Source organism: Taurulus bubalis (assembly GCF_910589615.1).
Source record: "Taurulus bubalis genome assembly, chromosome: 3".
In the NCBI taxonomy this organism is placed as follows: domain Eukaryota; kingdom Metazoa; phylum Chordata; class Actinopteri; order Perciformes; family Cottidae; genus Taurulus; species Taurulus bubalis.
Window position 1 is genome coordinate 29077678 of NC_136591.1, and position 13289 is coordinate 29090966.

Sequence of the window (13289 nt, forward strand, 5' to 3'; positions counted from 1 at the left end):
TACCTGAAGAAGAGGAAAAAAACGTATTCCCTGCAGGCATAGCCCAACTGTAACTAACACACCGAGATGTTGTCTCACATGGAATCATTTTAGTGGAAGAGAGAAGGATTGTAAAATTAGAAAACACTGGCAGAGAATACCAGCAACAATCACGGTACATGGCATTGCTGTTCAAAGTTACAATATTTTAACTATATTATTGAAATATTCGTCCTCCGTAACAGAATTTGCAATTGGATATTGTGTAGCTTGCTACCAAAGTTGTTTACGTTTTGAATTTAGAGAAAGCTGCATCATACAGCGACATGTATTACTAGATTAATTACATAGAATAATAGACACAATATTTGTAGCAACATTTAGTAATGCGTGTTTCGTTTCGTCACCCTGCCCTCAGACTGTTCGTTTGTTTTTCCATACTGTGTTATTCACTGAACACCAGACATACAAGTGTTTTTACCTGCATGGCGATGCGGCCGCACCGCTGCAGGTCATTGCCCGAGGTGAGGGCGATGGTGGTGGCAATGGCAGGAGGCGGGCTGGTCTTCAAGCTGTTGCAGGTACAAATGAGCTGCGACAGGGCTTGCAGGGTGTCAATCCGCAGCTTGATGAACTCGCACTGGAATGTAAGCGGGCTCAGAGGAGTGCTGGCAGCCTGGAAGGAGGGATTAATGTGATCAGATCACATAAAGACTACAGTTGAATAGTGTCAGTGTCTTTTTTAGTTAACAAGATACAATCAGCTATTGGGCGACTTAATCCATTAACAATTTCAGATGCTGTGAAATGAGCTTCAATACAATACTCTCCAGACTGAGTATCACCAGCGTTTAGCATCTACCATTAGAGAAGTAGAAGGAGGGATTGTACGAATGATGTTTGACAAGCAGATGCAAAAGAAGATATATTTCTATTGTAGGAGTTAAATTATGTAACAACACTAACATGAATGTGAGAATGGTCAACTCATTTTAGGTTTTCAAAAGGATTGTTTATAAAACTATTGAGGGTTACAAGTGTGAATTAAATATATATGCATGTATGTATATAAATATATGTATGTACAGCATAATGCCTATATATTCCTATCTTAATTCTTATCAATTAAATCAGATAATTAATTCTATATATCCAATTAATTATCTGATTTAATTGATAATAATTTAGGATAGGAATATATAAGCATTATGCTTCTACCTATGCCTTTTCCTGTCTTTCTGTTTTGTATATTAGATTGTGGCTTTACTTATTGTATTATAATGATTGACTGAATAAAACACATACTACTACTAATGCCTGAAAGTGAACTGACTGTGAGGGAAGCGATGCCCTTTTGGTAGGAGCGCAGGGCCTCGGCGATGGCGGTCATGGCTCCGCTGTAGTCTCCGTCCTGCACAGGACTGAGGCACTGCTCGGCCTGGGAAAACTCCTTCAAGCTGTTCAGCCAGAAGTAGAAGTGCTCCGATGCCACACGGGTCCGGAGACTCTGGTACAGCTCGCTGGAGAACTCATGGCATCCCTGCAGATTCATGATAATATTCCATTACGTTTCAGGTGCAGGATTTGGCAGCACCACATCTGTGGCTTCGTCAGCGCTTTGTGACGCAGTTTAGATCAAACAAAGAGATGCTTCTGCCTTGGAAGACATTTAGCAGCTCTACAAAAACACTTAATTTGGCCATTCTATAGTATAGGTCTGGTTAAGTATAAGCAGAAGAGATTACCATGCGCGAGGCTTGCCGTGCGATGCGGTACACCGTCCAGCCGTTAGCAACATTCTCCAGCTGCTGTTTGATGACAGTCTTCACTTCAGCTGACAGAGACGACTGGCTGGCAACAAAAATCACTGTTGCCAAGGAAACCTGCAGCAATCACAGTGGGAAGGATGAGAGTTGAAACCCCAAAGAGACATACAAGTATAAATATAAGAACATTTTAGAGCTGAATGCCATGTCAGCTATTCAGACATAGTTGTGGGTTAGCAGTAAAGTTATATTTCTAATTGAAGAACACAGACATAACAAAAGTACAACTGAATTGTCATGTAAATGCTGTTGAATGAATTAATGAATATATACTTTATTAATCCTGTGCTTAAAGGCTACATTTAAGATCCGGTTTGAGTCTCTTAAATCTTTAATTTACTGTTGAAGCAGTAGCTGATGTCTGACTCAGGCACAATCTCTCACCAGAAGCTCTTGCTGCTTGTCAGTGGAGGAGTGACTGGCCACTCTGTAGAGGTCCACCAGATCTCCCAGCATACCGTCGCCCAACACCGGCAGGTGGGTGGCGATGGCGGCCAGAGCGTGGCACATGAGAACGCGAGAGGAGTCGCAGGATAAATGGAGCTGACCGAGCAGAAATTCCACCGCTGATTGACTGAGATGTAGTCGACTTTTCAGCAGTTTGACCAACGAGGTGAGGGCCGTCTAGGGTTGGAAAAGGAAAGTAGAAGAATGGGAATTACTAACTCATAATGTAGAGAAGGCTTGGATGATGGTAAACAGTGAGTTTAGGTAAGGTGTGCTGGTATTATTGCTGTCACTGTTAAAGATAACATTTATCTTTCATGAGCAATGAGCAGTACTACGTGCTTGCCTATACAGTCGTCTTACTTTGAGTGTGGCCTGTGCGCTGGGACTGCTGTCCTGACTGCAAAGCATCAGAAGGGACTCCACTCCCAAAACTGTGTCCTGCTCCAACTGCACTATATCTGAGGAGGAGAAATACAGTAACACTTATGCCTTGGCACACAAGAGCAAATTAGTGGGTTGACTGTGAGGTAAAGCTGTTGAGTGATTGCCATTTGAAGAATACCTAACCCAGGGCATTACATGCTATAACTAACCTTTTTCCGGACAGGAAATTGCAATGTTGGAGAGCACTACGACCCCATGAGCAGCCACTGCCAGGTTGCTATGGTAACAACATTCCTGTGCCAGTTTAACCAGGTCAGTGAGCCGAGGGGAAACTGAAGAGCCACCTGAGAAGAATGTTTGACAGAAGTACCAGTCAGTCTAGAGTCCATCCCTTCTTCCGAATAGAAATAACAGCAATTGAAGCCTGCTCAAAATAAATGTCTTACATACTGTTCGTACATTTCCCAGTGTGAAAAGATCATGTTTTATATTTAAAAGTGAACACAACCTGTCAAATTATTAAAGTACTGCTTGATTGCAATTGTTCCAGAGAGGGTGGAGAGGACAGACAACATCCCCAGCTTCAGACTGTTGTAAGGGCTGGTCAAGGCACATTCACACAGGGTCTGCAGAGATGAAACACAATACATTAGCTACAGAGTTTAAACCACCATCAAGACAACACGACAGTGTCACAATCTGAAACTCTACCTGAGTGTTTTCTCTGATCCAAAGGTGAGGAGCCTTTTTAGCCAAAAGCTTCAGGTCATTAATTGCGAGTCTCTTCACAGCTTTTCTTGGGTCATCTTTCAGGTATTGAAGGAGGAGCTGCAACTGTACAGAAAAGGAATCAAATAGAGAGCCCAGTGAGACCAGTGTTTCTGGGGACTCGCTTTTTATTCACTACAGGCATTTTCCAATAAACTGTGAGGAGGGCATATTTGAGCAAAAATGAAAGTTCATGACCATTTTTAATATATTGAATAGGTAAACCAGCCATTTTAAAGATTCATCAAAATGTTGTTTGAGTCACTGATGTTGAAAACATTCACATGTTAAATACTTTATAAATGAGACCAAATAAATGCACATCATATAGGTGAAGTTAATAAGCTCTGTCTTTTTCTAAACAGAAGGTACGCTAACCTTTCATATTTGATTAAATTAAAGTAGGCGACAATATTCAGACCAATACAAACATGCAGGTTCCCTCATGTGGCTCAATTGTGTACTGCATATATAAAAGACTACGGAAGTTTATATTTATTTGGCCACCATAGAGATCCATCTCATTAACAGCCACACGTCAAAGATATACATTTCTATGTGTGAAAGTCACAATACAGAAACTAACCTATAACAATGAGGTACAGCTCTGTCATTATTACCTGCTTTGGGATATCGATGAGGGAGGAGGCAGCCAGCTGGGTGAAGGTGTGCAGAGTGACGATGACCATGGGGGTGGAGGGGTAAGAGTTTACCAGATGCTGTAGAAGCTCTCTGCTGCTGGAGGCCAAGCTGGCATTGTGATGCATGTGCTGCAGCATGGGGATCATTTTCAGCTTCAGTTCCACTGGAGTGTCTAACCCTAAGGTTGAGAAATAAGTTCAAGAGGATGGTCTCTACAGAGAAGACGAAACCAGCCACCATCTGAACACTGATGAGAGATTTGTGGACTACATAAAATATGTATTCACAGAATATCCCTTAGTGCCAGCTACAAATATCAAGACATTCAGATACTTCTTCAGTTGGTATTCAAATGTACAATATTTCTAGAGTTTCACATTTATTTTGAGTATCAAACAAACAGAGTATTTATTTTAGTGTGGAAAACAATGTTCACACTGACCACATGTTAATGCTCACTTTTTTAAATAAAGTTGTAAAAATGTGTAACCTATGACGTCTGTGGATGCAATCACATTTAATAACCTTTTTTTTAACCCTTTTAAATCTTGATAGTTGTTTGCAATGTTTACCAATATTCAAAGTTTGAAAAAAGGTAATCAGGACGGCTAATGTTTTAGTAAAACTTATCTGTGACCTTTTAAGTATTGAATAGATATTGTTTTTACCTTGAATCATCTCACTGACTTTGTTGCAAATCCCCGCTGCAAAGTCTCTGTAAAAACACACACCAAATGTATCTTATAGAAAACATCATCCCATATATATGCACTACAGCTTAGGCAACAATGCATCTTACTTTGACTGTGCAGTGAAGCTTGCAGCAGCAAATATGGCAGCCTCTACTTCTACATTGTCATGGGAGTCCAGACTTTGGCGAATACTGTGGTGGGCATTCTTCCTGTCTGGGATAATAGAGGCCAAACTACCAAGCATCCTGAAATGAAACAAGAAGTATCAGGTCTGTAGAGCAGTACAACATTACCAGATGGGGGTATGTTATGCGTCATTACCTCAGAGTGATGGCTCTGGCCACAGGGTCGTTGCTATGGATGACTGAAAACACCCTTTTGACAAATTCGTCAACATTAAGGATCTTTTCGAGATGTTTCTCACTTTGTTGAGTGACTTTCAGCACACAGAGGCGTAGAAAATTGTTCCTGAAACCAGAGAGACAAGCTTTTATGAACAAAGATCTGTGCCACAATGAAACCAGATAAACTCGCCATGCACACGTTACACATGATTACTTACTCAAAATTAACCAATCTTTCATTTAATATGTTTACTCAAAGTTTAAAAATATTTGTTATCAGGAGTCACCAGAGCACCAACTTGCTTTATAAGAACAACCAACAGCCCCAAAAAAGTATATGAAACGCATCAATGCAAGCTGTTGTAAGTAGCGAACTTGAAGTAGTTTTACCTGATATGCTCTCGGTTGTTAGTTTATAAGATACACTTAATATTACTACAGGTAAATGTAATGTTGTCTAATGCACCAGGCATGCATGAAATCCCACTTTTATGAAGGTGATCTGTATTTAGAGAGTCGTTGATTCAACTTAATGATAATTTTCCATGGTGCAGTTTAATTGTTTTGTATATTATTGAAATGTGTGTGTAATATTTTGATGTATTGCTGTTTTAATCTCGTTATAGGCTGCATTACGTTTGACTGACGTGAGTTGAACCAAACAAGTTTAGTCGGAATCATCAAAACCGGAAATAAGTTAACCAGAATTGGAAAACATTTGGTCAACGAGCTGTCGTCTTTAAGCCACGTTCAGCATCCGTACCCGAGTCTGAAGATGTCTGCTAGCTTCAGAAATGCAGAGTTGATGAGGATGGGAAACGGGTACTTCTGGAAGAGTTTGGGGAAGAGCACCACCGCCTCGCACTGCTCTCCCAGCTTAACCGACCGCAACCCTGCAAATGAAGCAGTTTCATTGGTCACAACAAAGCAGGCAGGTCTCATACAGACGGTAACATTGAGTCAAACCAACACATGGAGAACACACAACACACAGGACCAGACTACAACCGAAGCTAACGCGTTAGCTAGCTAGAGACGAACCTTTGTCCAGCTCCATGAGAGCGGAATTGGCGTCAAGCTCTTGTTCTCCATAACAAGCCTCTGACAGGAAAGAACGAGCAGTTGACGTCGACATTATGGGGTGGTTGTGTATTTCACCAGAACAAACACAGTCTTGACAGCAACCACGAGCCGTCAGCGTTTCAGGTACAGGCAGCGAAGTAGGCACTCTCAGACCGGGTGTCAAGGCAACGCCATTTCCGGTCTAGCTTTGGTTTTCAAAATAAAGCGCTCGTAACTTGTTAAATGTTAAAGCTAACTTTCTTTGTGTTTAAAATTAGATACATATTGAATATATACAGTATTTAATTACTGCTTGTAATAATGATCGAGTATTTATAATGCTATACTTACATATATGCTGACATGTTTCACAATTTACCTAAGACATATACACATATACTAATGCTTTAAACAAGAAATTCTGTCTGATCAAGTTTTTCTCTGAATATGTAAACCAATTTCATTTAAAATATTGGACGCTTATTGTACAAACTAATTTGATATCACAAAATAATGGTTGTGCATATACTTAACCAGAGATTTGTTTAAGCACAGAGAAAATGCCCCCCTTCAACAAAAAATCATGTTTGTGGTGTCATCAAACTATCTTTCTGCTTATAAAAGCTCATAAGATATAATGCTTTGCTATAAATTAAATGAGCCTACAGTTTTTACTGGTACATCTGAAATGATTGGTATAAACCAATTAATTCAATCAGTTGTTTGACAGTCAAAGGAGACATTCTGTTTTTACTTTACTTTACATCATTTTACTAAAGTAACATTTTGAATGCAGGAATTTGACTATATTTTTTCTACAGTGTGTTAGTACTTCTACTTAAGTAAAGGATCTGAATACTTCCTCCATCGATGCCTATATACATCTAAGTATCTATGTTGATCCAGTTCTTAGCATAATCAGTTTCCTCGGCCATTCGTTTTATTGTAGAAATCCAAATGTACAACATGTGACATTTAGACAAATTATAAAGCATTTCAGCATCCTAATGACATAGGGATACAATTACATTAAACATGGTAGCTGGACAAAGGGCAACTGTAGAAGAAAAAATACAATAATATACCATTCTAAATTAACAGAAAATGTAGGCAATTCAATCCATTACTGATCCGTCGGTAGTTATGTCGGTAAACTTGACAGAACACCGCCACAAGGGAAGCGGATGTGGCTGTGACGCGCGCGCGAGGAAGTGGCTGTTTCGACCAATGGGCGCGCGTAACGCCGGTTTAGCGGGGGATTCAGTCCTGTGTCCTCACGATCTGTTCGCGGGAAAGACAGGCAACAGCAACGGCACGGGAAAAGACCACCAGCTAATCTAGCAAACTTCTACGTGTCTTGGAAAATAGCTTCAGATCGTGCTCTGTTGTAGTGTCGGGCACAGGGATGCTTTTCCGCTCAATAATTGACAGAGGAGTGGGCAGACGAAGGCTTAATGGTGAGATAATCTGTGCGTTTGGGAACATTTGGGGCTCTCATCGGGTGTTGCCTTGTGGGTTATTGTGCTATCTAAACTCAAGCGAGGTTAACATCAAGGGTAATGCAAGATTACCTTAATGTGTTATGCTAATTGTTGTAAAACCACCGTAGTTTAGTTGGATCTTTGGTCGCGTGCTATATCTGTTACCATGGTAGTATAATAAGCGTTCCAAATAAGATCAAACTGACGTTAGTTTACCAACATAAATTAAACACGGTGTTGTATGAAAAAGCGCAAACGCTCCTCAAATGTGTCTAAAATCAATATCAACTAATTTTCATACTATGGCCACCGCAACACGGTAGACGTAGGCCCAGTCACATGTCAAAAAAAACTGACGTTCAGGGAAACATATTTTAACACTAGGTAATGTGCCAATGAAAGTCGATGAAGGATCATATTGAGGTACTGCCCAGCAATGAACTGATTTTAAAAAGTAAAATGTTTAAATCTCAGCCTTTTACAATAATAAGTAACTACAGGCATTAGATAGATGTGGTAGAATACATACTGTAATGTATCTACTGAATGCTGTAGAGGGAAATTGCCAAATTGAAGTATCAGCATTGCTAGTTTCAGCACGGTGTCTGACTAAAGGCACTTTCTTCTCTGATCCCCAGGCCTCCCTGTGGACCCCCGACCCAGGTACCCTCTGAGCTCTCTGCTGGGAGGCTTCGAGTGTGTCCGGCATGATGAACACATCTCCTATGGCAACGTGGGGGACGCTGTGCCGCCATTTGGTTTGGCTTTCTCCTCTGGTAACCCACCTAAACATGACACATTATACTCAGAGGATGCCCAAAAGGAGCAGCTGTTGCCATTTATCCATCTAATGGGTGTGTCTCTCTTCAGTAGGGCACATGCAGAACGTCCTCGCGGTGGCTAACGAAGAAGGCATTGTTAGAATCTACAACACAGAGAGCCGTGAAAAGCCGCTTCTTAAAGGTATGTGTAAAGACTCAGGTTTCTTTCACAATACTTCTGCTATGAGGACATATCTAACTAATGGTGTGTAAATGTTTGCAGAATGGCTGGCTCATGAGAATGCTGTCTTTGACATAGCCTGGGTACCGGGGGAGCCTCACTTGGTAAGTTCAATTCAAATGTATGCCATATTATTAGTCATCTATGAATAATAATGTCAGCAACATCTTTTAAATGGTTTAGTTGAATGCATTAGGCATTAATACATCTTGACACAAATATTTTTGACTCATTCATTGATGTTGTCTGGTTTTATTTTGTTTACAACTCTTTGTATTTCCTCATTATCTACCCCTGTTTGCATTGTAGCATTTAAAGCAGCTTGAATTCCTTTTTCTAACAAATACAGCCTTGTTTAAAATGCATTGTATTGGTCATGTGTCCTCCTCAGGTGACTGCTGCTGGTGATCAGATGGCAAGGCTGTGGGACGTGAACTCAGGGGAGCTGTTGGGCAGCTTCAAGGGTCACCTCTGTAGCCTCAAGTCTGTTGCATTCACACCCTGGGAGAAAGGTATACTATAAAGTCACCAAATATATTTTGATCCCTGTTTTCTCTCAAAAGACACAAGAAATCACTGTGTTGGTGGGGTGACATTGGATTCTGTGTCTTTGAAAGCTTGTTATTTATTGAAATGTTTATATACACTCTCACCTATTGTGGTTGCTTTAATAAAACCAGTAATATACGTTATTGCCAGGATGAAAATTGTAATTGGATTTAAATATCAAGAAAATACACTATTTTCATTTCCATATAATATATTTTGCACAAATGATGCTTTGTTGTACACACTATTGATGTTTGGTCTTCTATTAAACAGCTGTGTTCTCTACTGGGGCTAGAGATGGAAATATTATGGTCTGGGACACCAGGTGCAGCAAAAAAGGTATCAATTAGACATTTTAATTACATAGGTTTTGTTTTTGTATTGTGTTGATGTTTAGGGTTTTGTCAGACCCTCACAGGGAAAATGCATAAAGATTAGTCAGGGTCTCTTATGTGTGTGTGTCCTCCTCTCAGATGGTTTCTACAGGCAGGTGAACCAGATCAGTGGCGCTCATAACAAAGCTGAGGCGAACGCTCCCACCAAAACAAAGAAGAGGCGGAGCAGCACACGTGGCATGGCTCCCAGTGTGGTGAGCTTCTTCAACATCTTTAGTGAAGTAAACAGTAGGGCTGTTCAACAGGAAGGCTGATCGTTGAGTGCCTCATGTCTCTTGCAGGATACCCAGCAGAGTGTCACAGTGGTTTTGTTTCGGGATCAGCACACCCTCATCTCTTCTGGGGCAGTTGATGGGTAAGAAACTACTGTGTCTTGTTTCTAACGTGCAGCAAGCCAATATAGAATGGCTTTCAAAAACAAATAATAGGGCATGATCCAACAAATGTTCTATTTAATCTGAACCAGAGTGATCAAGATGTGGGATCTGAGGAAGAACTACACGGCGCTCCGTCAGGATCCTGTTCCACTGCAGACCTACCCGTACCCGGGTTCTTGCATGCGCATGCGCCTGGGTTAGTTTTGTACAAAAACTGCTCGTCATGTTTACCCGAAATATGCAAATGTACATTCATAGCTGAATGTTGTTTTGCATGTGTTACAGGTTATTCTGGACTTGTTCTGGACTCCACGAGATCCAACGTCATGAGTAACTGTACTGATGATAATATCTACATGTTCAATGTCAGTGGAATGAAAACGACTCCAGGTACACAATGACTCTCCTCCCACTACAGATATTGTGGGTCTGTACCAAAATAGACATTTTCCAGTTCATCCCTAATTTATTTAATGACCGTTGCTTATCACTAGATGGGGCTGCAAACTAATGTCCTTTGTTCTAACTGGCATGGGCAGCAGAGGGTAAAGCAAGAGGGCACTGTTTGTGCTTGCACAAGCATATTCTAATATCTTAAAGTCAGATCTTTCACTATGTGAAATCCTGGGGGATGTGGAGCCCTAATCTGACTGCTAATCGGCTCTGAATTAACTGGTTAATTCTCACACAGTTGAGTTTCTCTGGACATTCTGTTATATCCTTTTATTAAGGTGCATGTCATTTGTTTGTATTACGTTATCTTTGTTTTTTCTTTCTCTATTGCTTTCTGAATTTGACTTTCATGAAGTGATTCTTATATTGCTGTTTGTTTTCCTCCACAGTGGCTGTTTTCAGTGGCCACCAGAACTCCTCATTTTATGTAAAGTCCACGATTAGCCCAGATGACCAGTTCTTGGCCAGTGGTTCAAGTGACAATAACGCATACATCTGGAAGGTACTGTCTCTATTTTAAGTTACCATATTAAAATGTTCTCGTATTTGTAATGTTTTAGGGTGATTGTGATGCTATATTATAGCAACTAGCCTCTAATTTTACATTTCAGATTTCTGATCCTAAACACCCTCCCATGATGCTCCAAGGCCACAGCGAGGAAGTGACATCTGTTGCCTGGTGCCCGACTGATTTTACAAAGGTAAGCGACAAACTTTTACGCTTCTAGTTTTTCCAAAGACTGAGTATGATTGTGTGTTTTTTGTATTTCCCTGCTGTGATGCTAAGCTTTTTTAATAGCCCAGGAAAATTGATTAAATCTCCTTTTAATCCCGACTGCTGTTTGCAGATTGCTTCCTGTTCCGATGACCACACTGTACGGATCTGGAGGCTTCACCGGGAAATCGATGGAGCACAATCTTCTGTGGGAGAGGCCAACCTTGTAGGTTGGGCACGTCCTAAATCTCTCTCAAGTAAGCATTACAACTATCATGAACCGCCTTGTAACAAAATATACAATGTATTTTTCATATTGTTTCCTTACCTTAGCATGGAATGTGGAGGTGCCCTGTCATAGATCACAGCTGCCCTGCCCATGAATACAAAATGTGTCATTCAAAATATTCATGGAGAACTAACAAGGACTTCTGCTTTTGTTAAGGGCCTTCAATCAGAGCTGAAACGACTCCTGCCAAGAAGCAGAGGACAGAGAGTCTTGGAGGCTTGGCGTCCCCCCAGCTGGCTGCCTGCGCTCCCAGTGGAGCGGCCTTGCCTCTGCCCTCCAGCACCACCTCACCCATCCCTTCCCAGGGTGCTACGACTGCTGCTGTTCGCCAGAGAACACCATCTTCCATCAAACAGTGGTTATCCCCGAGGGGAGGATCTCCTGGTCAGGTCAGCCCTCTGACCCGTAGGGTGCTGAGCCCGTGTCCCCAGAGCCCGGCGAGTGGCACCTCTCCCACAGAACGACGGGCCAAACGCAGGCTGGAGACCGGTGTCGGTGCATCTGCAGGCTGTGATGGAGCCGAACAGTGCGACTGTGTTACTGAACTCTACCCCACGGCCAAGAGAAGCCGGGCCCTGTCTGGGATCTGCTGCCCTGCTCAAGAGAGCCGGCTACAAACAGACTGTCACACAGAGGACAACAAGCAAGTCTCATCAAGGCAGACGGGCAAGGAGAATTGCTCTCCCCGAGAAAAGGACTGGTTGTCAGCGATGGGCCAAAAGATGAGGAAAGGTCAAGGAAGCCTTAGTACTCCCAGAAGCCCCAGCGTCTCTAAGAAACAAGAAGGCAAGACATCAGCTTCACCGGTAAGCACAAACATCTCTGATTCACAAGTTAATCAGCTTGACCTTTTCTCAGTAGTTGGTGTTACTCGGTCATGAAGAGCATTTCCTTGTCAGGATATGAATGTTTTTGACACAGCTGTTAGATTATGGAGGACTGAAACGATGAAGTTATTTTAGGAGACGCTATTCACCATCTGAAAGCAAAAGTTTGACATTCTAGGAGAAAATGTTGTTTTCTTTCTTGATCGATACCGCTCGGATTTCTGTTGGGTAAATACAAGTTGAATGGTTGCCGCGCACAGCGCATAACTGCAACATCCTCGGTTTGATTCCGGCTGGGTACTGTTGCTGCATGTCATACCCCGCTCTCGCTATTCCCACATTTCCTGTCTGCCTCTATACTGTCCACTATCTAATGAAGGTAAAAAGGTCACAGAAAAGTAGCTAGCTGCATCATGTTAGCTGAACATGGCACTAAGACTAGAAGCAGAGGAAGCTGCTAGCAGTCTGTCCACCAGCACAGAATGATTGTTTGGTAATTGAGGCCTGTCCCTCCTCATCATTGCAAATGATTACATGCATGGGAGTGCTTTATAGCTATTAAGATTAATATTGCAGTTCACCATTTTTGTTTTCTTGTTTTTCAGACCATCCGCTCACCACAAACCATGAAGAAAATCTCTCTGTATTTCACAAGAAGGGCTCTGGAGTGACACTTGTGCCAGTCAGAAATTATATATATTTTTTATTTTGAGTATTTTTAACCGGAACTGACAGACGATAAGCCTCTAAGAACACTGATCTAAATACAGATTACATGAGTACAGGAACCTGGGCTGCATAGATTAACAGTCATTCTGAATATTTGATGCTGCAGTTTAATACCCAAGAGGCTGTTTTTTATTTTAGTTGGGCCATGGGTTTTGCAGTTGCCTGATACACAATTGTCTTGTGCTGTACACAATCTCTGGTTGAAAAAAAGTTGTATGTTGCTGATTAAATCTTTAATTTTACTAAAACATTAGTGTTTAAAACAAGAACACACATTTAATGAAGTTGTTCAGATGGTCAACATGTGCAGAGAAAAAAGTTTGTC

At 41.4% G+C, this 13289-nt stretch overlaps 2 protein-coding genes across 2 annotated transcripts in view; one reads left to right on the forward strand and one right to left on the reverse strand.

Moving 5' to 3' along the window:
• Nucleotides 1–6220, reverse strand: part of ints7 (integrator complex subunit 7) — a gene marked incomplete at its 5' end in the record, with an annotated part of 13020 nt that extends 6800 nt beyond the window's left edge. The window contains 14 exons of the mRNA XM_079215555.1: nt 461–655; nt 1313–1519; nt 1725–1862; nt 2190–2429; nt 2616–2713; nt 2849–2983; nt 3145–3265; nt 3351–3473; nt 4028–4227; nt 4718–4764; nt 4849–4986; nt 5063–5209; nt 5849–5978; nt 6127–6220. Coding sequence (XP_079071681.1) covers nt 461–655; nt 1313–1519; nt 1725–1862; nt 2190–2429; nt 2616–2713; nt 2849–2983; nt 3145–3265; nt 3351–3473; nt 4028–4227; nt 4718–4764; nt 4849–4986; nt 5063–5209; nt 5849–5978; nt 6127–6220 — 2013 coding nt within the window. The remainder of the gene's footprint in view (nt 1–460; nt 656–1312; nt 1520–1724; nt 1863–2189; nt 2430–2615; nt 2714–2848; nt 2984–3144; nt 3266–3350; nt 3474–4027; nt 4228–4717; nt 4765–4848; nt 4987–5062; nt 5210–5848; nt 5979–6126) is intronic.
• Nucleotides 6221–7552: 1332 nt separating this feature from the next.
• dtl (denticleless E3 ubiquitin protein ligase homolog) lies at nt 7553–12964 on the forward strand (the record flags this gene model as incomplete). Its single annotated transcript, XM_079214639.1, has 15 exons — nt 7553–7604; nt 8267–8404; nt 8499–8591; nt 8673–8734; nt 9022–9142; nt 9453–9518; nt 9653–9768; nt 9856–9929; nt 10041–10147; nt 10237–10341; nt 10794–10906; nt 11016–11105; nt 11253–11376; nt 11565–12214; nt 12841–12964. The coding sequence occupies 15 exons, from the start codon at nt 7553–7555 to the stop codon at nt 12904–12906; spliced, it is 1977 nt and encodes a 658-aa protein (XP_079070765.1). The 3' UTR covers nt 12907–12964.
• Between the last annotated feature and the right edge of the window lie 325 nt (nt 12965–13289).